The 22,876-nt window shown below is 42.6% G+C and overlaps 2 protein-coding genes across 5 annotated transcripts; one reads left to right on the forward strand and one right to left on the reverse strand.

The window, feature by feature from the left end:
• Window positions 1-400: 400 nt before the first annotated feature.
• taok1a (TAO kinase 1a) lies at window positions 401-11,170 on the reverse strand. 4 transcript variants are annotated; one of them, XM_034700802.1, is made up of 21 exons: window positions 11,071-11,088; window positions 10,833-10,919; window positions 7,504-7,754; window positions 5,819-5,890; window positions 5,611-5,712; window positions 5,473-5,518; window positions 5,252-5,348; window positions 5,027-5,140; window positions 4,842-4,933; window positions 4,643-4,736; window positions 4,466-4,547; window positions 4,186-4,353; window positions 3,815-4,015; window positions 3,545-3,673; window positions 3,062-3,298; window positions 2,842-2,970; window positions 2,549-2,752; window positions 2,191-2,430; window positions 1,886-2,098; window positions 1,587-1,769; window positions 401-1,381 (listed from the first exon to the last, which is right to left on the reverse strand). In XM_034700802.1, the coding sequence occupies exons 3-21, from the start codon at window positions 7,633-7,635 to the stop codon at window positions 845-847; spliced, it is 3,072 nt and encodes a 1,023-aa protein (XP_034556693.1). In that variant the 5' UTR covers window positions 7,636-7,754; window positions 10,833-10,919; window positions 11,071-11,088; the 3' UTR covers window positions 401-844. The 4 variants fall into 4 exon arrangements, with proteins under 4 accessions (XP_034556693.1, XP_034556694.1, XP_034556691.1 ...); XM_034700803.1 differs by lacking the exon at window positions 10,833-10,919 and having other exon boundaries at window positions 11,071-11,170; XM_034700800.1 differs by having other exon boundaries at window positions 10,833-11,158.
• Window positions 11,171-13,578: 2,408 nt separating this feature from the next.
• tsr1 (TSR1 ribosome maturation factor) lies at window positions 13,579-21,880 on the forward strand. The gene is made up of 15 exons (XM_034701045.1): window positions 13,579-13,715; window positions 15,403-15,506; window positions 15,593-15,821; window positions 15,945-16,079; window positions 16,183-16,637; window positions 17,050-17,194; window positions 17,417-17,604; window positions 19,709-19,914; window positions 20,023-20,182; window positions 20,265-20,375; window positions 20,482-20,614; window positions 20,914-21,030; window positions 21,172-21,312; window positions 21,428-21,502; window positions 21,596-21,880. Exons 1-15 carry the CDS (start codon window positions 13,589-13,591, stop codon window positions 21,772-21,774), a joined length of 2,505 nt encoding a protein of 834 aa, XP_034556936.1. The 5' UTR covers window positions 13,579-13,588; the 3' UTR covers window positions 21,775-21,880.
• The last annotated feature ends 996 nt before the right edge of the window (window positions 21,881-22,876 follow it).

A 22,876-nucleotide genomic window follows, 5' to 3' on the forward strand; every position in this document is an offset into this window, starting at 1 on the left:
GAGAGAAGTATTTGGGTCCTCTGGAGGTACAATCACAGAATGAACTCAACGAAATGAACACTAGCACTGATTATGAATGTAAAATATGAAACTATAAACATCTGAGACTGAGTTCTATGATCAAAAGGTTAAAAGGCACTGTAGTAGTGTTGTAGCATAAGCCTGAAACAGTTAAGATAGGTGTATTTGGCTCTGAAAGTCTCATTTTGGCTGATGCTCTGGAAATCAGGTGAAATCAAACCACTGAAGAAAAGAAGGCGTCTAAGTTTATCACTATGACCATTACAGCAGGCTGGTGTCACAACAGCAACGCATCGATAGTCAGATCTGCTGCATTCAACAATCGACCAGTGTATAAGTGAGAGTAAATCAGTGGAGTTAAGAGGAGAGGGGGGCTGAGTAAAATAGTATTCCTGTGATTGTTTAATACCACATTGCTTAAAGGACATAGTGAACACATGTCAAAGGCTTTTGAACAGTGTTTGATGTGCAAAATGAGAGCAATGGCTGTGGATAGCACAAAACATATACTTTTAAAATTCTGTAGAAGAGAGCTGTAAATAAAAACAAATGGGAGTATTATGTGTTGACACTCAAATTACTAATGTAACATAAATTTAAGGATCTGCATGTGTGCCGATAAACTGCCGTGAGGACGGGCTGCGTCTTTTCCAGCCCTTTTGACCTGAGCAACATTTATTTCATCACACATCCACATCTGTACACGGGAGAAACGGAGTCGCAGGGAGTAACAGAAAAGCAGTAACAGCGCCTACACCCTGTCCTGCTGTGTTTGTTGGATTCTACGTCTCCTTGCTCGAGCCCCCAGGGGCCTTCAGGAGATCTATGTGTAGGAGAGGTGTGACCCGTTGGATATTTGAGAGGTGACACTGGTACTCCTGCTCATGTTCTGCTCACTGCGCCCTCCTGAGGGTGTCCTCCCCATCCCCTGGGGGCTGTTCTGTACACCTCCGCTGCTGCGGGATACCAGGGATGCTGCCGATGGGTGGCCCCACGGTGATGGAGCCCCGCCTCCTTGCATACCCTGCCCCCAGCCTTGCTGCATAGGTGCCCCTCCTGGACTGGAGTGATAGTGGTGATGGCTGCCTTGGTGGCTTGACCCTGCGCCTGATGATCCGCTGCCGCTCCAGGGGGACCCATGAGAGCCCCCGGACTGCTGCTGATGGTGACTCCAGTTTCCTGGAGCCCCCGGAAAGCTATTGCTGAGCCCCTCTGGGGAGACGTTCGATAGCACCATGTTGCTGAAACCCAGGCGCATACTCTCCGAGTCGAAAGCCTCCACTTCTCGGGCTTGACGTTCCAGCAGGCTCCGGATTCGCTCCAAGCGCTCATTCTGAAGGGACATCATCTCCTCCTCAATCTAAAGAAAAACAAGTTTGAAGGTGTTCATATGTGCTGCAGCGTACATTTCAATCACAACATGGCAGGTCTAACAAACCAGTACAATTAAAAACTTGAGGAAGCCTGCAAGGGCATTAAAACTGCCAAGTGCCACACTAATTAAAATCTTTAATCAATTAAGGATTCAGTCTTGTGTAAATCTAAGAACATCAATCAAGGCCAACCTTCTGTTCCAGCAGGGCCCTCCTGAGTGACACTCTCTGCTCCAGGTCCTTCCTCTCACGGTCATGCTGGGCATCCGTCTGCATCTTGATCTTGCTCTGGTAGGCGTTGAGAAGCTCCAGCTCCTGCTGAAGCTGCATTCTGAGGGCTTGGCACTGAGCCTCCTGAGTCTCATCCAGACGTAGCTAAAGAAAGAACACATGTACACAACTATTAGTGGTTTGAACTCGTCCAATCTATAGCTGGCACAGTGTTAACTTGGATGAGCCGGATCCTGCATTCTTGCTATTAGCAGACTCACCGCCTGAGTGGAGAGCATCTCGTTGATGGAGTGGTCGTACTGCTCTGCCAGGATGGCGAGTTTGCGGTGCTGCTCCTGCTTCAGCCGTTTGAGGACGGCCTTGTGCTCTGACTTTGGTGTGGTCTCCAACAGATGATTCCTCAGTGCTTTGTACTGCCGGGTCTGAATCTTACATGTGTCCTGGAACTGCTTCTTGATCTGTATCTCTTTGGACTACATTGTAGAGAAAACCATATACAACAATTATTTACATATTCAAAACTGAGAAACGTGTGTTTTTGAATGCTCACAAGCTGAATTCTCACCTTGAGGCTCTTGGGCTGCTGGCGAACCTCCATGACATGCTTGCGCCGAAGTTCCCTCTCCCTCCTCTTGTTGTATTCCTGCTGGTTGGTGAGCTCCGTCTGGTGCTGCAGGCGGATCAGCTCGGCCCTTGTCTTTTGGATGTTGTTGAGCTGGCGGAACTCCAGCTCCTGCATGGACTCGTGGTGCCGGAGAAGCATGGCGTGTTCCAAATCCTTCTGGGTTTGACGCTTGTTGAGCTCCTAATTATGTGCAAATGGAGAGACAAATAAATGAGATCAGAGTGTATGGCTCGTGAGATAACTCCAGGATAGTTTGTTAAAGATCACTTTTGAAAAACTGGAGACGCAGTGTGCTGACCTCACGCACTAAGTCCTGCTCAATATTATGGCGAGCGATCAAGATCCTCCGTTTAAACCTGCGGCACTCCAGGTCCAGATACTGCCTCTGTCTGCGCTGTAGGTTGGCCTCTTCCTCAGCTTGGAAATGTTGGAAGTTCTCTTTTTGCTTTGACAACCACTCCTGCTTCTCTTTCTTGGGTGTGGACTGGTTTTCATTCAGCTCCTGAATCAGATAAAGAGAAGTCGCAGGTCAGCTACAGAACAGACCAGACGGATGCAGTAAGTACACCGAAGTTCTGGAGGCCTCTTTACCTCTTTGAGTTGTTCCTTGCGAAGTTTATACTCCCGTTTCTGTGACTCAAGGAAGCTGTTGAGCTCTTTCTTCTGCTGACTCTGAATATGTTGTTGGAACTTCTTTTCGTCATTGCTAAAAGTTTTTGCCTGAAAGAAAAAACACATCAACGTGAGTTTCCTCAAAGTAAAAAAGATGTTTTAAATCTGAGGTGAACATATAGATGATGTGAAAGCATACATCTTTCTCCATGGACGCCTGGTGCTTCTTTATCAGTTTCTCCATCTCCTGGGCAAAGCTGTTCCTCTGGTTCTCCAGCTCTTTGTCCAAACGGAGTCTGTGCTCATCCATCTCGGCCTTCAGCTTGTTTTCCAGAGCCATCAGCTGTTTCTGGTGCTGCCGCCTCATCCGCTTGTAGCCCAGTATCTGCTCTCTCAACTCAGAGTCCTGCTCGTGCTCCTTGATCTGCCGAGTGAGCTGGAAAACACAGGACACATTGTTCTTTTATCGATGCTGGTGGAAGGAAAGGGATCTGCAAGTCCATGTTTGAGTCTTAAAGTGAACACATAATAATCACAATAACCATACATAAAAGTTTCTTGCCAAAGATCCACCCCTGGATGAGGATCAGGCCAGCAGATACACAAGGTGTTGCCTAAGTTATTCGGCAGTTGATTTCTTCTCTATCTTGTTGATGTGTAAATATAATAACTGTGTTATTACCACTGAGGCTGTGCGAATAGTAGCAAAATGCTCGCGGTTCCGTTTTGGCCGTGGAGTCTGTGCAGGAGGGGACTGGGGCTCAGTCGGCCGGGTGTTAGGCTCCGACTCTTCATTGTATGTCTCTTCCTCCTGAAAGATTAGAAAGAAGCACAGAAAATGTAAACAACAGAGCAAGAGCCTGGATTACAAATATGATAGATCAAATTCAAAATCTGATGTTTTATTTAAAAGACACAAGCGACAGATCAAACTGGAACCTAAGCTCCTCACCGGTTTCAGGTGTATCACAGAGCTGTTGGACATGACTGTGTGATCCCCGTCCATGTCCACCTCACTCTTGTCATCTCCTGCATCCGTCAGACTGTTGACTGAACTGCTCTGCGAACTGGCACTGATCGACATACTGGGTATGGACTGGTTGCTCCCCACACTGTTCACTGTGCCCGTCCGACCCACGCTGTGCTCTGGCTCCTTAAAAAACAACAACAAAAAAAACACATTACAGGCCGGACAAAGTTACAGCAACACTCTCCAGTTGCATATGATGATATAATATAGATCACTGCCTGAACTGGAGATGAAAGAAATGGATGAAGAGAGAAATGCAAGCTAGCAGTGGTCAAAACGGTCACATGACAAACCTCCTCTTCATCTTGTGCCTCTGTTGTGGGGCCGTTATGGGCTTCCTGAAACAAGATCTTCTTCATTTTACGATACTGCAGATTGTCCAGCTCTCGTACTGCATCCTTGGTCCGACTTATCAGGTCTATAAGAACTGATTCTGGTCGCTCACGTTGAACAAATGCATGCTGGAGAACAAACACAGAAAAGACATCTTGGGTTAAATCTTCAATTCTGTTGTTTTCAGGTATGAATCATAAAACATGTCATAACTATTTGATAGCGTTTTTTTATTCTCACCTTTAAGAGCTCCTCAGAGTTCGGCCTATCCTGGGGAATTTTCTGAAGGCAAGAGTCTACAAAGTTTCGGAAATAATCCGTCCTAAGATTGAAGCACAAAATGAAAGATTTATTATTCTACAACCTCAGGTGGTAAAAAAAAAAAACAAAGGCTCCTATGAATTAAATCCTTCTTACCATTCACTAGACTGCAGCATGGGGCTTTCATTCTGTGCTATGTGGTATAAGGCACTCATTGCATTCATGTTGAACAGGGGAGGCTTCCTCTCAGCTGCACATCAGGTCACAGAAAGAGGAAAGGAAAGAGTCAGTAATCTAGTGATGGATTAAGACAAATAAATACTGGCACTGAGATGAATGATGGATGCCATCTTACCTAATTCAATGCAGGTTATCCCCAAAGACCATATGTCCACCTTTCCATCATACTGACCCTCATCCATAGCTAAAATTACTTCTGGGGCCATCCTAAAAACAGAAACAAATATAGTAGGGATGAAATATATGAAAGGAAATTTGCAAATTGACTCTGTTGTTGTATTTACACGTTCTTTATCTTACCAATATGGAGTCCCAACAAACGAGTTGGCAGGACAGGCGATGGAGGCAGAACCAAAATCTGCCAGTTTCACCTGCCCCGGCTCTGTCAGCAACACGTTTCCCGCCTTGATATCTCTGTCAAACGCAGAAGAGGAAGTGATTAAAGCGCCACACAAGAAGACAAAAACGCCTGAGAGCAAAAAGCGCTCGGTGCCCAGCGTGCTCCTAAACACTTGAAAGACTCACCGGTGAATCATGTTGTGGGAGTGAAGATAAGCCAGGCCTTGAAGAGCACCGTGGGTAATTGCAGCGATTTCAACTTCTTGCAGAGGTTTCTTGTGAACTGGAGGGGAGACATTCACCAGCAGAGATGTAAACCAAGAAAAGTCGCAGGGAGTCTACATTCTGTGCTCGGAGTAAGACATTATAAATACAATGGTTACGAGTTCAGACGGTTTAAAACTCACCTTCTAACAAATCAGAAGCAGAGCCGAGACAGTACTCCATTACCAGCTGCAAAGAAATAGAGATTTGTCTTAGGCTTTTCTATCTTCTATCAGTGTATCTAAGTCATACAGCAACATCACTCTCATGTAGCAGCTTACCCAGGCTGTGTGCTCTCGCAGGTAACATCCTTTGTACTCTATGCTGTTTGGGTGCTGTATTCTCTGTAGGAATTTCACCTCCTTGATGATGTCTTGCCATTTCTGTGAAAATGGTAAAAATCACAAGACTGTAATTACAGAACCCAAACGTTCATGAATACAGACGTTAAAAACGACCTTTCTGACATGTTTGTGAGTGCCAACATACCTCAGTGGACTGCTTTCCACTGTAAGACATCTTCTTGATGGCCACCACCTCATTTGTCCGCACATCCCGTGCCTGAAAACAGCAAGCATATTACACATTCACTGAGGCTGCATGATGACAGCAGATGTACTTCTATTGTGGAGTACTCATGATCATTTTTTTCTGTATTGTCTCCCTGTTAGCTCACACATTTAACTGATTGACAGTCTCTGTAAGGGACCTTGTAGCCCAAACTGTAATGACGTCATAATCTGTATTAGAGAACAAACTGTATGATCCTCATGAGAATTCAGACTATGTGGACTCAGTGAAGCTGGTGGGGAGAAATAGCATTACATAATAACAACAACAAATCCGGAATACTCTGACGCGAGCAATGAACTCTACAAAGTGCTTAATCGTGATATGAGGATGCACATCCTCTGAATAACAAACATGATGCACCATCAAATAAAGAACAAAAGTTGATTCTAACAAAGTTTGATTCAATTTCTGAAATATGCCGAAAGCTTTTATGGTATTTATAGTTCATAGAATAGTTCTGTATATTTATCATTGACCTTTAAGGCCACAGAGCCCAAACTTTCAAGACTATTCTGTAACTAAATGACAGGCTAAAACACATTTACAGAGCCCTTTTCTCAAATATGGCACAGCGTTTTCCTACTTTTGGGAATGTCTCCATATGTTGGGGTTTGATTTTATCCTCTTTTTTTGTTATATATTTGGGCTTTTTGCCTTTATAGATACAGCTGAAGAGAGACCGGAAATGTGGGGAGTAGAGAGAGGGAGAAGACATGTCGCAAATGGTCGCGGCGGGGAGTCGAACCAGCGGCCTCTGCGACGAGGACTATAGCCTTTTATGTGGGGCGCTTAGACTGCTAGGCCACCAGCGCCCCTGATTTTATCCTCTTTGTAGTAGTGTTGAAAATAACCAATGCTATACAGTGCTAGGATAAACTTGTGTTCTTTAAAATAATTGAATAAACTGAACTTGGTTTGCTTTTAGCTCTTATAGCCCTCTGGTTTACATCCAGGTCCACATGAGTCCCTTTGATTTTTGAAGCCTCACTGGTGTGATATGGTATGAATGAGGTCAAGACTGATGAGGGCCTTGAGGTTTAATATGTACACTACAATTCAAAAGTTTGTAAACACCTTCTCATTCGAGGGTTTGTATTTATTTTAATTATTTTAAAAACTGTAGATTAATACTGAAGGCATCAAAACTATGAAAGAACATATATGGAATTATTTAATTACCAAAAAAGTGTTAAAAAAACAGAACATGTTTTATATTTTAGAGTCTGTAAAGTAGCCCCCTTTTTCCTTCATGACAGCTTTGCACACTCTTGGTATTCTCTAAGTCTGCTTCATGAAGTGGTCTCCTGGAATGGTTTCTAATTAACATGAGCCTTGTCAAGAGTTCATTTATAGAATGATTTGCCTTCTTAATGTATTTGAGACCATCAATTGTGTTGTTCAGAGGTAGGGTTAGTACACAATGGATAGCCCTTTTTGACTACTGTTGTAATCCAGATTATGGCAAAACCATATGATTTCATAGTTTTGATGTCTTCAGTATTAATCTATGATGTCGAAAATAACTAAAATAAATGAAACCCATTGAATGAGAAGGTGTGTCCAAACTTTTGACTGGTAGTGTAGTCCTTATAAATACTCACAAAGTATACAGCACCAAAGCTGCCATGTCCGATCTCGCGCAGATCTGAGAAGAGCTTCTCTGGGTCCTCCCTGTAGAAGAGCTCAGCAACATCGGGGTCCTTCAGGCTCCCCGCCCGACTGCTGTTGGGCATAATGGGGTGAAGGGGGGGCAATGCCGCTGCCGCCAGGAACTATCTGGGTCTGCGACAGCGACTTGACAGCCCCCACCGACGGCTCATCTGCGGGACTGTGGTCTCATAAGTGTGAAGAGCTGAAAGACACAAAGAAAAGCAAGAATGAGTTGAGGATTGTTTGGATTGATGAATTTAAATCAATGGGAAGTGAAGCCTCTATCTGAAAAGCAAACCCAGTTAACCCATGCTGCCCAAAACCAAGAAGTAAACCATTATCTAAGGTGCACATGTGGAAAAATGGCCAGTAGGATATCCTGCAGTAACAAGAGATAAATCTCCTGTTTCCATAGTAACAGCAACCACAGTTAGGAAATCAGTGAGCTGTGTCCTGACAACCTCCCCTCACACCTTCAGTGACTGGTATGTAGACGGACAGATGTGAGGAGGATACAAAGAACTTTGCAGCTGACAATCTCCAGCTCCAACAAAGGCAGCGAGGTAACAACTTGCTGCTTCACCGAGACAGATGCCTGAACCAAAACAAAGCATTCCAGTGATAGGACTACTTGTTAGACCTGTACTCTGTAAACACACATCTCAAACATACCAAACGTTGTCCATTAAATCTTCCTGCACGTGATCAAAGGGCTAGTTTACCAAAATCAGCCACAGAACCCTATTTCGAATCATCCACGGGGGTTTTGAGCAAGATCAGGTTCTCATTGCCCATGTTTCTCCGTGGTTCAGATAGAGAACTTGTCTTGCTCATGCACTTATTGAAAAATACAATTTGAAAATGTTAAAAAACAGTCTGTCTTTCAGTTAATGATACCCTGTACCCATCAGGATACTCCATCAAGCTTAGTCTGCTTTCTTCTGAAGGTTAAAAACCATAGACTGTATAAAATATGGACGTAGTATCTGTGACGTCACCCATCCTTTTCTGAAGCGCTGTTTTGAGGCCAATGGTCGGCGGCAGACATATTGCTGCTGTTGAGCGATTGTGACGTAAAGAGGCGGGCCTTTGAGCCTCCTAGCCAACAGTTACAGTGTTCCCGCCTGTCAATCAAGTCAGCTGTGCCTCTCATTGGAAGACTCTTAATCTCAATATCTTCAAAATTGCCGCGTTAGAAAAAAACTCATCCCCCGTAGAGTGTGTGCCGATCGAGAAATGAGCAATCCAGACTACACTCGTCTTTTGTACCAGGCTGTAAACATGTTCATTTCTGCTGTAAAGATCGGCTTTTTTGAATTGGTGTGTATGTGACTTCCGGTACTTCCAGAGCCAGCCTCAAGCGGATCCTCGAAGAACTGCAGTTTTTAGCACTTCCGCATTGGACTCGTATTTTTAGACCGGAGGTTGCCGCTTGTTAAAAACACCAACAGGGTGTGGGGTGTGTGAAATTACCTTATCTCAAAAGCTCACCATCTCTAACATGATTTGCCTTTTTTTTGTTTGTTCTCCTAATGTTACGTGAACTTACCCTTTAAAAGACAGACACAACTCCAACGTCAGGTTGTAACTTCAATCTGTTTGTTGCCTATTAAAAAAAAGTTTGCTGAACAGCTTAACTGCTGTAGTACAGATGTAGACTGTAAAAGATCACTGAAGGAAAGTTTACTGAGTCCATGCGGCTCAGATGATCAGCTGCAAACAGATGCAGAGCTGACGCTAGAGTCACAAGACTTCTTTTCCCAGCCTGGGAGAAACAGCCCCCAGTTCAAGCAGACATCTTTTGTCTCACAACAACACTGAACAACTCACTCTTCCACACAGATGCAACCACGGCTCTGAAATAAAGCCTCATTACCATGTGGGACTGTGCCTCTTTATTGCCATTGTTCCTTACTACATTGTTTCTCATGAATGAGCCTTGTTGTCATATCTCATGATGGCGTTTTCAAACTGGTGACACGTGATCCCAAAAGTGAGTGATGATAACTGATACCTCCATAAAACACCCTTGCGTTCCAACCAACACAGACACACATGCACAAGAATGCAGCAGGACAGGACAACAAAAGCTGGAGGGCTGGAATTCCCAATGTATGTCCTCACTGCGCTGCATTTCTCAGCATTTCCTGTTCGCACAGCTATAGGGAGGTAGGAAGGGGCCCTGGTGAGCATTTTGACTAGTGATTATCTGTCTGTCTTCACAGCGATGGCATGCATTCAGACCTCAGACAGTCGTTTCAGACACTGAAGTCAAGTTGTTTTTTTATCAAACAGGAAGTGTGTTTTTGAATCAATACAATTAGGTACACATTATGAGCCTGGAAGTGATGTGGGTTAGTCAAGTCATTAAATACACAAAACAAAACCACCTGATCACACAGTGTCAATCATCAATGTGTCCTTTGTCTTCACCATCCATGTCAAATAACCAATCTAATTATTGTTATCTTTTAGTCAGTTTAAATTATTGTTTCAGTACAGGCCTACATTACACTACAAAGGGTTTAACTGTGGGGATAGGCGTGTGTTATCTTGCTTGTATCATGCTGAAAACAACTTGTAAAAGCCACTGGTACATAAACAAAGTCTGACTATACCTGAGGTAAACTCAAAAGCCCTGCCTCCCATCTTACACCCTAAGTTACCTGTGGCTTAGGTAACACCTCGGTTGTGTTGCAACATGAGTGGAATTAGAGAAAGGGATTAGTGGGATTTTCTGAAAGTTGTCACTTTACCAAAGCTCCTTTAACTTTGACACAAACAAGTCAAGCTCACTACGTCTGAAATGTACAAACCAAACAACACTCTCAAACAATCAAATCAAGGCTTTTTAAAAGCTCCCAGCTAGCCAACGTTGACTGTAATGTTAGCAACACACCAACTTAAGTTACGTGTCAGAAAACAAAAACATCCACGCCACGTATACTTTGTGTGAATAACGTGGAAACATAAATAACCACATGAATGTTATGGAATTTAACAAACGTACTGCCATAAATAGCTAAAACCAGCAAGCTAACCTCCTGGGTGTTTGCTAGGTTAGCTTAGCCAGTTAGCTCAAACTCACCCTCTCCTGACAGGCCAGGTTTCAGCACTGTGGAGAATGTCGTGTTATTCAAAACACTTTGGGATTACAAAAGTCTTCCTCCTGTTTCATCCCACTCTCGGTTATCAGACACACTCAATCCGTGCGGTTCTCCACGTTGTCAGTCGATAATAACGTACAGATTTGTGATATATTAGAAGTTAAAATCCCCACCCTCGAAGTATCTGGGGTGCCAGAATAGTCGTATCCCACTCCCAGGCAGGTCCAAAGATGGCTGCCGAGCGCTCCACCGCCGCCTCCCTTCGTGGAAACACGTTAGAGGAAGTTTAAAGACCTCCGAAACAAACTGCAAACACGCCGTAACAGTATCCAAAGTGTTCTCGGAAGATTTAAGCTACAACAATGGCATGTTAATAACTGCTGTTTTAGTTTGGCTGGGACTCTCCCTTACTGTCCGTCTTCCTTCGACACAGAGCTCTCAGCAGTTCCGCCCTGCCTGCTGTAGCTGCAGTAAACTCTGCCTGACCCAAAAACATCCATAGGCGGAGACATTATTAAAAACACACAAGATATGTAATTATTTAAAAATATAAACTCAAATGAAACAAAAACATTGCATTTGAGTTGCAGCAGTTTTGTACCAATTAATTTTGTGACTTTTCACTTTAAAGTTCAAGTGGGAAGTTTTTAGCTGGTTATAAAACAGTATGAAATCAATATTGAAGCCTCTCTGTAATCAATAAAAGCAAAGGAGACCATTTGTTTTGGGACTGATTATTTCTGATTGATACTTTTAAATGTCTGAAACTTTTGCTGTAGGTGTCAGACAAAGTGATTTACAACATCAGCAGAATTTTTTTAATTTTTTACAACACAGCACAGACTCTTCATTAGGTATTTGACTGCTTAAAAATAGGCAGGATGGGATTGTTTTACTGATAAGCACCATGCCTACACATGTACAAAACAAGACTGACAAAGAGATGACACATACTGCTCTGTCCACAGGGGGCGCCAAAATCAGCACAAACTGAAAGTTCCATATTGGAGCTTTAAACAACTTTGTAGGGCACTGGTGGCCTAGCGGTCTAAGTGCCCCACATACAGAGGCTACAGTCCTCGTTGCAGGGGTTGCTGGTTTAATTCCCGGCCTGCATTTCCTGCATGTCTTACCCCACTCTCTACTCCCCACATTTCCTGTCTCTCTTCAGTTGTCCCATCGAATAAGGGCAAAAAATATATATATATATAACTTAAAAAAAACAACAACTTTGTGGTATCTTAACAGTTAGGTTTAAAAAGTTACCTTACAACGAATTATCTATGGAAACAGTTTGATTTTTGTTGTAGGGATGAACAAAAAGTTTATCACATGTTACAAAGTGTGCATAGTGAATGACCTAGCTATTGGCTTAAATGAACCTGAATCAGAATATTATTTTTAGACATTTATGTTGCGATTCACTCACTGGTAGTGAATTGGCTTACCTCAGCAACAGGTCTATAAGCACATTTTGCTGTCATCTGACAAGATCATGATTTAATGGTCCCCATCAGGAAATTTAACAGTAAAATCACAAGTACACTGGAACGCAGTGTCCTTTTCCTCAAGGGTCTTTGGCAGTTGGCCTGTTGCCCGAAGTCCTGAGAGCACATTTCAAGGTCTTCCATTGTGGCTACTTCTCATGTAGAAAGAAAAGACACATTGATCATCTCACACAACTTAGTATAACTTATCTCTAGATAAAGAATGACAGACAATTTGTTTTTAATTGGTGAACATTTTTCGTGATGAATTACATTAATGCTGGCTTCCTCAAATACTGGATTACCAGGGGTGGCTGCTTGCATAGCTTTTACTTATGTCACACTTCAAGAATCCTTCATCAGCAGACCAAGAGTATGTATTTCTCCCTTCAGGCAGCAAATGACAGTCTCCTATTGTTTACTGATGCATTATCTATTTTTGGTGGCTTTGTGCATGATGTAACAGCTAAAGAAACCCCTGTAGCCTCTCATCCAAATTAAATTCACTTTTGATTGGCAATGATAACTCAGCCTGTATAAATACAGAGCCAACAAGTGAAAAAGTTTTATAGAAGTTGACTCTGAGAAAGCTTTTGGACTGTGAGCAGAAGAGGCTGTGTTACGATGACATGCCTCCTCATTAGTAGGTGCTACGTGTGACTGGAGCTGCATGTGTTGGGTTACTTCGAGCTTCTCCACGAAGAGATGATCCATCACATAACCATCAAGTCTGCTTCACTATCTTTAGTCCAATTCAGCCCAAACAAAACTCAATCATCAATTGCATCCTGACCTGCTACATCTTATTAACTCTTGTTAACTCAAGAAATAAACCATTAAAATCAAATATCAAACAGAGGATTTGAGAGCTGATTTTGAACAACTGTGGGTATAAACATAATGTTCATACAGAATGTGCTGTAGGCTGTTGTTTGTGGTCATTTTTGTTTACATTTCTTAGCACTGTATTGAGAAGAAAAATGTTAGATTTTTGTTTCCATTGCGACATAAAAGATATTTGCTTTCACCGGATGTTTTTTACTCTCCAGCAGGCTACTATTTTTTGTTTTTTTGGGGATACCACAGAATAGATTGGGTTGTATAACAAGTTACAGTACTGAGTGACGAAATTAAATGGCAAATCCATTGCACATGGATGTTCACATACTCATGACTGGCTTTTTGTTATTATTATTATTATTATTATTATTATTATTATTATTATTATTATTATTATTATTATTATTATTATTATTATTATTATTATTCTTATATGATATTTCTATTTTCTGTGGTCAAAGCAAATCATTTGTGCTCAGTTTTACATTCTATATAAATAGACCGGCTTTTATTTTGAAGACGAAACTCTCCAAAAAGTTTCAAGGCACGCCTCTGTGGTGACGTCAGCGCTAGTGCGGAAGTGAATAGGCCGACGTTCCCACATGGTGAAAATGGCTGCGAATGGGGAAAAACAGCAGGGCCACAGAGCCGGCATATACAAACAGAAAAATAAAGGCCACAAACATGGCAAGCACCGGACGAAAGGGGAAATTGAGAGAGAAAATAAAGGTAAGCCTTGCTTAACTATGAGTTCCTTTACAACTAGTGTTATGTTAGCTGTGGTTTGTTAGCATGTTGATGTAGTAACTAGACTCTGCAAACACACGTGTTGAGTTTTCGGGTAATTGAAGGGTGGCAACAGTTCAGTGAAAATCAATAACAAGTTAACGAAGTGTTTTTACACATATTTTGGAAGATGTTTCGTAATGAACGTCGTTTCTTTTTTACCAGGTGCAGTGCATCTTGTTTTGAGGCCCACCCTTACCATTAAAAACACACAGGGACAAGTCGGGTTACATATGCCTCAGGATAGAAAGAGCAATTGTCATACCATGATAATACGACTCAATTAGGTTCTTAGAATAATGCTGGCGGTGTTTTTTGAGTTTGAGGTACAAACAAACCTAGAAACCTTGGAGAACTGTCACTTGGAAGTAGATTTGTCAATGACATTTTTCAATATCAACCCTCCAACAACAGTGACACAAGTGGAATTAAGACATAAGACAAAAAAAATAAGTATTAAAAAGTGTGTAGACAATTTATTGAGAAGTTATTAATTGAGTCATTTTCCCCTTTTAACCATGAACAATGTGATGGTTTAACAGAAGTGCTCATAAATCTAAGATGAGAATATGGTAGTAACCTAAAAATGACAGGCATAAAGGGAAATAATCACACTAAAAATGTCAACAGAGGACTGTTAGAATGATTTGGGCAATTGGGTCACCGAAATATCTCAATTCAACCTTTATTTAATCTCCAGGAGTCATTGAGAACATGCCCTCATTTACAATGGCACCCAGAGAACAATTAAAAACGTACATAAACAAGATTATTATGATAAAAAATGAATCACTCCCACACTGTGAACTCTGAGGTAACGACTCACGTGATGAATTGTATGTGTGGGTTTATTTTGTCAATACTTTGCATTCATGGAAATGTCTGAGCCTCAAAAAATGCAAACACTCTACTGTAATGCACTTCATTATATCAATGGCAGTGCAGAGTATTACGCCATTAATCCACTGAACCAAAAGCTCGACTGGCATCTAAGAACAATGATCACAAAAGTTTAGAAATTAAATGTGGTTTATGTTACAGCGCTTTTATTTTAGATTACCGTGAAGATATCGCTGTCATCAATGATAACCTACACAAAGCCATGCTCACAGGCTGTTAACCTGTGTGCACCTACTACAGATTTCTTGACAGCTGTTTGTTGCATCAAATGTTTAACCTCAAGGCAGCGTTCAGATCTAGCTGAAGGCCAAGTATTGAATTAGAAAACTTGATGACATGAGTGCGCAGTGAGTCACACTAGCATAATATTTGTTAATCATCTGCTGTGTTTACCTGCCCACTTCAACATGTTGCAGCAGGACTGCAGGAGCAGATGAAAACAAATGTTGTTCAAATGAGTTTCCTAAGCACTTAGGTTTTGGTTGGTAACTATGCTGGGTAACAAAAACAATAGTAAGCTAGACTATGGAGAAAAAAAGTATTATGTCAAAGTTTTGCTCAAATTAAAACATCTTTAATCAGTACGGTGGTTGAGTTAAGCATGTTTTTGCGACAGGTATATCATGCAGTCTTGATACTATCAGATGTTCTTCAAATTTAACTTAATGAAGCTTTCAGTTATGATGTTACAAAATATAATTTTAAACCGTTATGTTTGCCTTTCTCTCAGGGAGAGTGTCTGTGACGGCCCTCACCAAAAAACAGAGGAAAGAACAAAAGAAGATGGACAGAAGACACAAAGCAAATCAGCTTCGCAGGAACAAGAAAGACATGGTAATTTCCAAATCCACATGGAAAACAGTCCCTCTTGTTTTCCTGATGGTGCTGTAGAGTTGACGTCTCTTGTCTTGTCTTTCTAGGTCCTGACAGAAAAGCGACGTCTCGGTAGCAGGGATGGCCCCCCTCATTTGGTCGCCGTGCTTTCCCTCCACGCTGCAGTTGATGCAGCTGTTGTCACCAAACTGCTGCGTGGGGAGGGCGCTGGGGGTGTCGTACATCAGGAGCGCTGCATCAGTGGCATCAGTGACAGCTTTGGGCTGATTCTGCCCCGCTTTAAACAAAGGTTCACCTTTCTGAGCCAAAGCACAGGTACATATTAAAAGATAAAATTGCTGTTGAAAACAAGTATATACTTTGTCTCTACTGTGCTGTTTTCTATTTGTTTTGTTCGCTTCGTTCTCTTCTGAAACTTCTCCATATGTCTTAAAACAGCTGACATGCACTCCCTGCTGGATGTGGCAAAGATTGCAGATAGCCTCGTGTTTGTGCTGGACTCTACTGAAGGTTGGGACACCTATGGGGACCACTGTCTGTCCTGCCTCTTTGCACAGGGCCTCCCCAGCCATGGTGGGTATAAACTTAAGCGTACTGTTCTTATACAGTAGATTTTCTTGATTCATCTTCAGATGTTTATTTCCTAATCTTGTGCCTCTCTGTTTCACTATTGTAGCCCTGGTGTGTCAGGGCATGTCTGATCTCCATGTGAAGAAGAAGGTCGAATCCAGGAGAGCTCTGTCAAAGATCACTGAGATCCGCTTTCCCGATACTCGCCTCTTCCCTCTGGACTCAGAGCAGGATGCCACCTTACTCCTCAGACACCTGGGTGCACAGAGACAGAGGAAGCTCGGTTTCCGCTCCAGACGGTCCCATCTTTTAGCCCAGCATGTGACTTTTACACCAAACAGCCCAGCTGAGGGGACAGGCGGGGGACCCACGGGCTTGGGCACCCTCTGTGTGTCTGGGTACGTCCGAGGCCATCCTCTGAGGGTCGACAGACTGGTGCACATCAGCGGACACGGAGACTTTCAGCTCAGTCAGATTGACGCTCCAATAGACCCCCTACCACTAAATTTAACAGCAGCCAGACCAGCAAAGACTGGCAAGGGGGGAGACGTTGACATGATGGTGGGTGTTTTTTCACTCAGATTTTATTTATAATGGGCTTAAAATTCAAGATGCAGAAATAAAAGGTTTAATAATGTATTGTTTTTATTCTTGGAGGTCAAACTTTAACAAATAGTTGGTAATGCATGAAATGATTGGATATGGTTTATTTATATGGTTTTCTTTTAACTGTTTTACTTTCAAGCATAAATGATATGGTGGTAACACTTCATTGATTGTTAATTATAAATAAAATACTTAAGCAAGCAAATAAAAAATGCCAGTATCGGATTTATATTTTGTAGATTCATGAATGAAAAGACTTTCAGACTTGTAATTTAAGAAAACATTCACTTTGCTCCCAGATGGATCATGCAACACGTTGTTAGTTAGTTAAAACTGAATGTTTATCCCGGTCATCTGTTTCTCACAGGATGGAGGTGAAGAAGAGGCTCCGGTGCGAGTGTTAATGAAAGCGGACCCATCCTGCAGAGAGAGTCTGCAGATGGAGGCTGAGGTGGACCCCATGGACGGAGAGCAGACGTGGCCGACGGAAACAGAGCTTCTGGAAGCTGAAGGTGCAGTAACACGATTATACACGGTTACTTTTTGAGGTGACACATACTTCAGAATGTGCTCTGTTACTGAAACTAGTCACTGATTTTTTTTTGAGAGTTGTCCTGTTGTAAGTGGATTAAGAGGAAAATGTTACTCTGGATCCTTGGATTATTAGATAAAAAGCTGATCTGTGGGTTACAAGAAAAACTAGTAAAGGATGTTTCCGGCTCTCTGCTCTTTAGAGGCCAGGAAGAACAAGCGTGTGATGAAAGTCCCTAAAGGAACATCAGACTACCAAGCCGCATGGATCGTTGATGACGACGACGAGGAGAACGGAGAGGGGGATGAAGAAAGCAGCGAGGATGACGATGACAATGACGACATGTTGGACGAGGCCATGGATGGAGATGATGAAGAGATTAACTCTCAGGTACACACTGAAAGTATTTTTTCTCAGAGTGAAGAGGAGTTTTTAAATCCCTCAAACCATCTCTAGGATCAGTCAGTTGAGCTTCTTGTTGTCATGGTAGCAGTGTGGCAGCAGTGTGGTCTTATCAGGGAGGTCGAGGACAGTAACCTCTGAAGAAGAAGTGTCTGTGGTTCCGGGGCTGCGGCGGTGCATACGTGACCCTCGGTGGGTGCTCCTCGGCGCTGAGAGGCACTGTTTGTTTTCTCAGTGTCTGCCTCAGGCCTGCAGTGCCAGGCTGCTCACCACAACAATAGTGTTTGGAGTCCCGAGAGAAGCCTCCTGTCTTCCTGTCCTGTGAACAGAGCTTCCTGTCTGGACGAAGGGAGGGGTTGAACAATTTATTTATTTCCAGCTCGGCTTGAAAAGAGGTCAGGGGAACTCTTCCTTACGCAACGGGTTCATTAGGATGTGTGATTGTTATTAGCATGTGTTTGATGTCATAGGAATATGTATCTAGGACAGGGTAACAATGGGGAAACGGGCACTTCAAATCATAATGATTATTTTTATTGCTGTGAGGATGTTGGAAAGGTTGAGAATCAGCCTCCTGCTGGGTGCTTCCTCCTCATTTGTCTGACTCTGTCTGTAATCTGCGGGTTTTTGGAGCACTCAAAAGCCTGTTCTCTGTGATGATTCATTTCCTCTTACAATTATATTGTCCTCTTGAGTTGAATTTCTAGGCATCCTAAAGGTGTAAGTCTAGTAACACAGGACTCATTTGTAAACCCACTGGTTATGGAAAATGTAAATGTATGCAAACTAGGAATTCCGAGATTCCTGTCCTTTTGAATTGTGGTAACTCTTCATCACACTCACACCTGTGCTTTTACGCAGTCAGTGACTATCCCAGTGTGGCTGGGTTAGTCCGGCTTTTTTTTGACTATTGTACAATCACAACATCTATACCCAGAATTTCTTCGAAAATATGGAGCCACAATGCTACCTTTGTGAATTTTAAATTGATCAATAATAAACAGTAATAGTCAGAGAGAGACATCTGTGTATCCATATTTATTTGCACAAAGTCTCTTAAATCAAACATCTTGAAGGTAGTAGCTTGGCGTGGAAACTAAGGATGTTCTGAAGCGATACATTTCCTATTTGTTAAAATGGAAATTCAAAGTCCGACTAATCAAGTAGTCTGAAGGTAAGAAAATGCAAACACAGGATCACAGTCTGTGGGTGAACAGAGTTAGATTGGTTGCAGAGTGTGGCTAACACTAGCAGAGCTAGCACCACCAGCCCTCAGTCCTTCTTGCAGGTTAACGTCCACATGGTTACACATTGCCCTGGTCGAGGGATTTCATGCCAGTTAAACCAAACACAGCCTACAAACAACTTGTACTCTATTTTCTAGATCAAATACTGCTTAACCACACCACACTACAAGACGCCATCTGTTATATGTGCTTGTTTACATTCAGGTAGTAGAGTTTTACAGCACGAGGGCAGAAGCCTTTAGCTGGAGCTATAGCCCCAGCTAGTGGCAGATGGCTGTTCTACAGCTTAGACACAACATGAGCGACATGATGGGCCTCAGATAATGGACTAAACACGCATAACTCTAGTAGGAAGAGAGGGATCTTCTACTAGTGCTGGTAAAATAAAAGGGTCAGTTCACTAAATTGACCAAAAAGTAGTTTCTTTCTGGTGATACAAACATTTTTGAGAAGTATCGCTCATCATGATTTGCTCCCACTATTTTGGAGTGGCAAAGATCATATAGTATTTGATAGATATATAAGTACCGTCATTTTCTCCAATACATTTTGTAATACAATACTTTATTTTGTGGCTTGAATTTTCTGTCTTATAAAAACCTTATTTGGTCAAATGCATCTAGATGTCTCTCCTGTCTTTTAAATAATTGTCAAGAGGCAGATTGGACATAAAGAGAGAGTAACAAAGTGTCTTGAGGATGCTACAGTGAAACCAAGACTCAATACCTTACAAACTAGATGAACCATATCCAACATCTCATTGTGGTCTGTTGTGAACTAGTAACCCCAGACTTCTTTAACAGGACATAACGGAGTGCTTCTTCTTCTGTATTTTCTCTACTTAGGACGCAGGCTCTGAAGAAGAAGATGATGAGGAAGAGGAGGAGGAAGAGATATGCTCCACCGAGCGAACTGGAGCAGACCAGCGCTACGATGAGCACATGGATGAAGCTGCAGAACAAGAAGGTCTGAAACGTTACCGTGAAGCTCGAGCCAACGAAATGTTCCCTGATGAGGTGGACACGCCCCTCGACATGGCGGCTAGAATCAGGTCAGTTCTGTTTCTGTGTGTAGGAGGAAATATGTGAAATATGCAAGTTTCAGATTAAAGCATCTTTCTTTATTAACATTGAGTTCTGCTTCTGCAATCTTACTCCAGATATCAGCGCTACAGAGGTCTGAAGAGTTTCCGCTCCTCGCCATGGGACCCCATGGAGAACTTGCCTCTCAACTACTCTCGCATCTTCCAGTTTCAGAGCTTTGAACGCACTCGCCACCGCGTCCTGGCTGAGGCTGCTGCTGAGGAAGAGGGAGCCATGGTAAAATAATATGTCTTCATTTGAAAGCACTTTTGGTTCATTCTTGTACTTTCTCTTGAATTTCCTGTCCCTTCTGTTTTAGGCCGGCTGGTATGTGACGCTGCATATCATTGACGTGCCAATTTCTGTGATGGAGAGCGTCCAGGCAGGCCGACCTCTGATATTGGTGTCCCTGTTGCCCCATGAACAGAAGGTATAATCCATGCTAACAATATTCAAAACCCTATGTCTCTAATAATCTGCTTCAAATGTTCTTGTTCTTCTGTCATCGTAACAGCTTTATTCTTTCCTCTGCACAGATGTCAGTGATGCACCTCCTGGTGAGGAGACACCCCAGCAACACAGAGCCCATTAAATCCAAAGAGGAGCTGGTGTTCCACTGTGGGTTTCGGAGGTTCAGGGCGGCTCCCATCTTTTCTCAGCACACCTCAGGTACAACTCCTGCAAAGCATGCATATATGCCCCCAAGCAAATCAAATCTTGAATATGATTTTAGTTGTGTAGGATTTGAGTGATGCTCTGACGCAAACCAGCAAATACACCTAGCAGGCTATGAGCACAGTCTCTTGGTTCATGTGACCGTTTACTGATGCAGAGCCAATTATTCAGACACTTGTAATCAGATTTATCAGCCGAACGATTGTAAAAGTGATCTGAGACCGATCGTGACTGCTGGTTATGAAGCAATAAATGAATTATTGAGTGTTGAACTTGGCATGGCTTTTCTCCAGCTGACAAGCACAAGATGGAACGCTTCCTCAGGCCAGATGCCCCCACCGTGGTGTCCGTGTACGCTCCCATCACCTTCCCGCCCGCAGGAGTCCTGCTGTACAAACAGAGGGATGACGGTGAGATGAGAATAAGTTTCATTATAACCTGGCTGCCTTGAACTTTTGATCATCCATGATGTTGTCTGTTAATCTAGTTTTCTACCTAAGCTCATTCTGTACTGATTTGAAGCATCTTTTCTTTTCACTTTGGCTTTCAAGGCATCCAGGACCTGGTGGCTACAGGCAGCCTGCTCAGCTGTGACCCTCGGCGTGTCGTGCTGAAGAGGATAGTGCTGAGCGGACACCCATTCAAAATTAACCGGCGCTCTGCTGTTGTCCGTTACATGTTCTTTAACAGGGGTAAAAGGATATTCTTATTCTCCTCTTTCTCTAACCCAACATATGATATAACATTCAACCTCTCTGTGGCTTCAGGGTCTGTGATTGACTGTTCTTATGTTTCGTCCTGTGACAGATGATATCATGTGGTTTAAACCAGTTGAGCTCAGAACAAAGTGGGGTCGAAGAGGACACATCAAAGAGGCTTTAGGTGACGACATTTGAAGAGAAAATTCTGTTCTTGAGACTTTGTCCTGTATTTGTTATCTCCTGTGAATTCTGACTGTTTTCTTTTCTTTTTCAGGAACACACGGTCACATGAAGTGTGTGCTTGACAGCCAGCTGCGCTCTCAGGACACCGTCCTGATGAATTTGTACAAGAGAGTGTTTCCCCGCTGGACGTTCGATCCCTATGTACCCTTGCCGTTACCCTGGGTGAAGAACGAGGCCATTGTGGAGATGGATGACTTGGACATGGAGTAGTGAATGGACTACATTACAATGCAAGGAACACAGAGCATGTACTAACACACAGAGTCAGTGTGATCACATGACATCATAAAAAAGTAAACCTTATTGATTAAAACTATTTAGATCCAAAGAAACTTCTGTGACTTTGTTGTTCCTTCTCCATTTTACCATGCTGCCTTCAGCTGGCAGCAGAGCCTGTTTCCACCACTAGATGGCAGCAATGAATAAGTATTCAAAAAACATCATTACCACTTTGAGCAACTTTGAACTTGGTTTATAAGGGTGAAAAATGTCTGAGTGATTACTGCCGGACAAATAGCAGCAAATATGTTGGCTGCTTTAGGATTGAGGAAATACTTGGAGTTGTTACTAAACCAATGAGCAGGCAACAAAAGCTTCAACATTCGTCATGTATCAAACACATCACGCTGGCACCTCTTTGAAGTCGAGCATTTGCGTCTCAAAGCCTGGCTGCAGCTGCATCAAACTTAAAAAGAGAACATTATTTTAATGATCTTTTCGATACTGAGGAAGTTGAATCATGGAAAAGAACTCCCAAGTTGCAGTTTTTCCTCAAAAAAATTTCTCTGTAATTTCTCCATAAATGACTTGTGGCCTTAAAGATTGTGACTAATAGCAGCTGTCAGATTCATTTATTTATGCAGTCTTTTATCGCAAATATGCCTCAGTGGACTACCAAAACTTAATTAATCACCAGTCTCAAATTGACTTTAATACAGTTTGAAACAACACTGAGTGCAATGCCTCAACCCATGCAAGCTATTTTAGGCTTCATGGCATCAACATCAGTGTGAGGGCAAGAGAGCAGAGAACAGCTTTGAAAACAATTGTTCTCCACGTACGCAGGCTCTCTGAACTTCCTTGTAATCTGTTATCAAGTGATATAATTTACAAGTGGTGTTCCTCAAATCGAATAACTTCTTAAAGTATCAGAATTTATGCTTCTACCAGCAGTATACACCGTACCATGGTTTTGCCCTGACCTGAGGCCTCCTTTTCAGCTGCGCTCATCTCACACACACTCCCTCCAGTCGTGGCCTCGACTGAGGTTGAAACGCTCCATTGATCCACGTCCTCTCTTGCCCCTTCCCTT

This window comes from Notolabrus celidotus, chromosome 14, assembly GCF_009762535.1.
Source record: "Notolabrus celidotus isolate fNotCel1 chromosome 14, fNotCel1.pri, whole genome shotgun sequence".
Taxonomy (NCBI): Eukaryota; Metazoa; Chordata; class Actinopteri; order Labriformes; family Labridae; genus Notolabrus; species Notolabrus celidotus.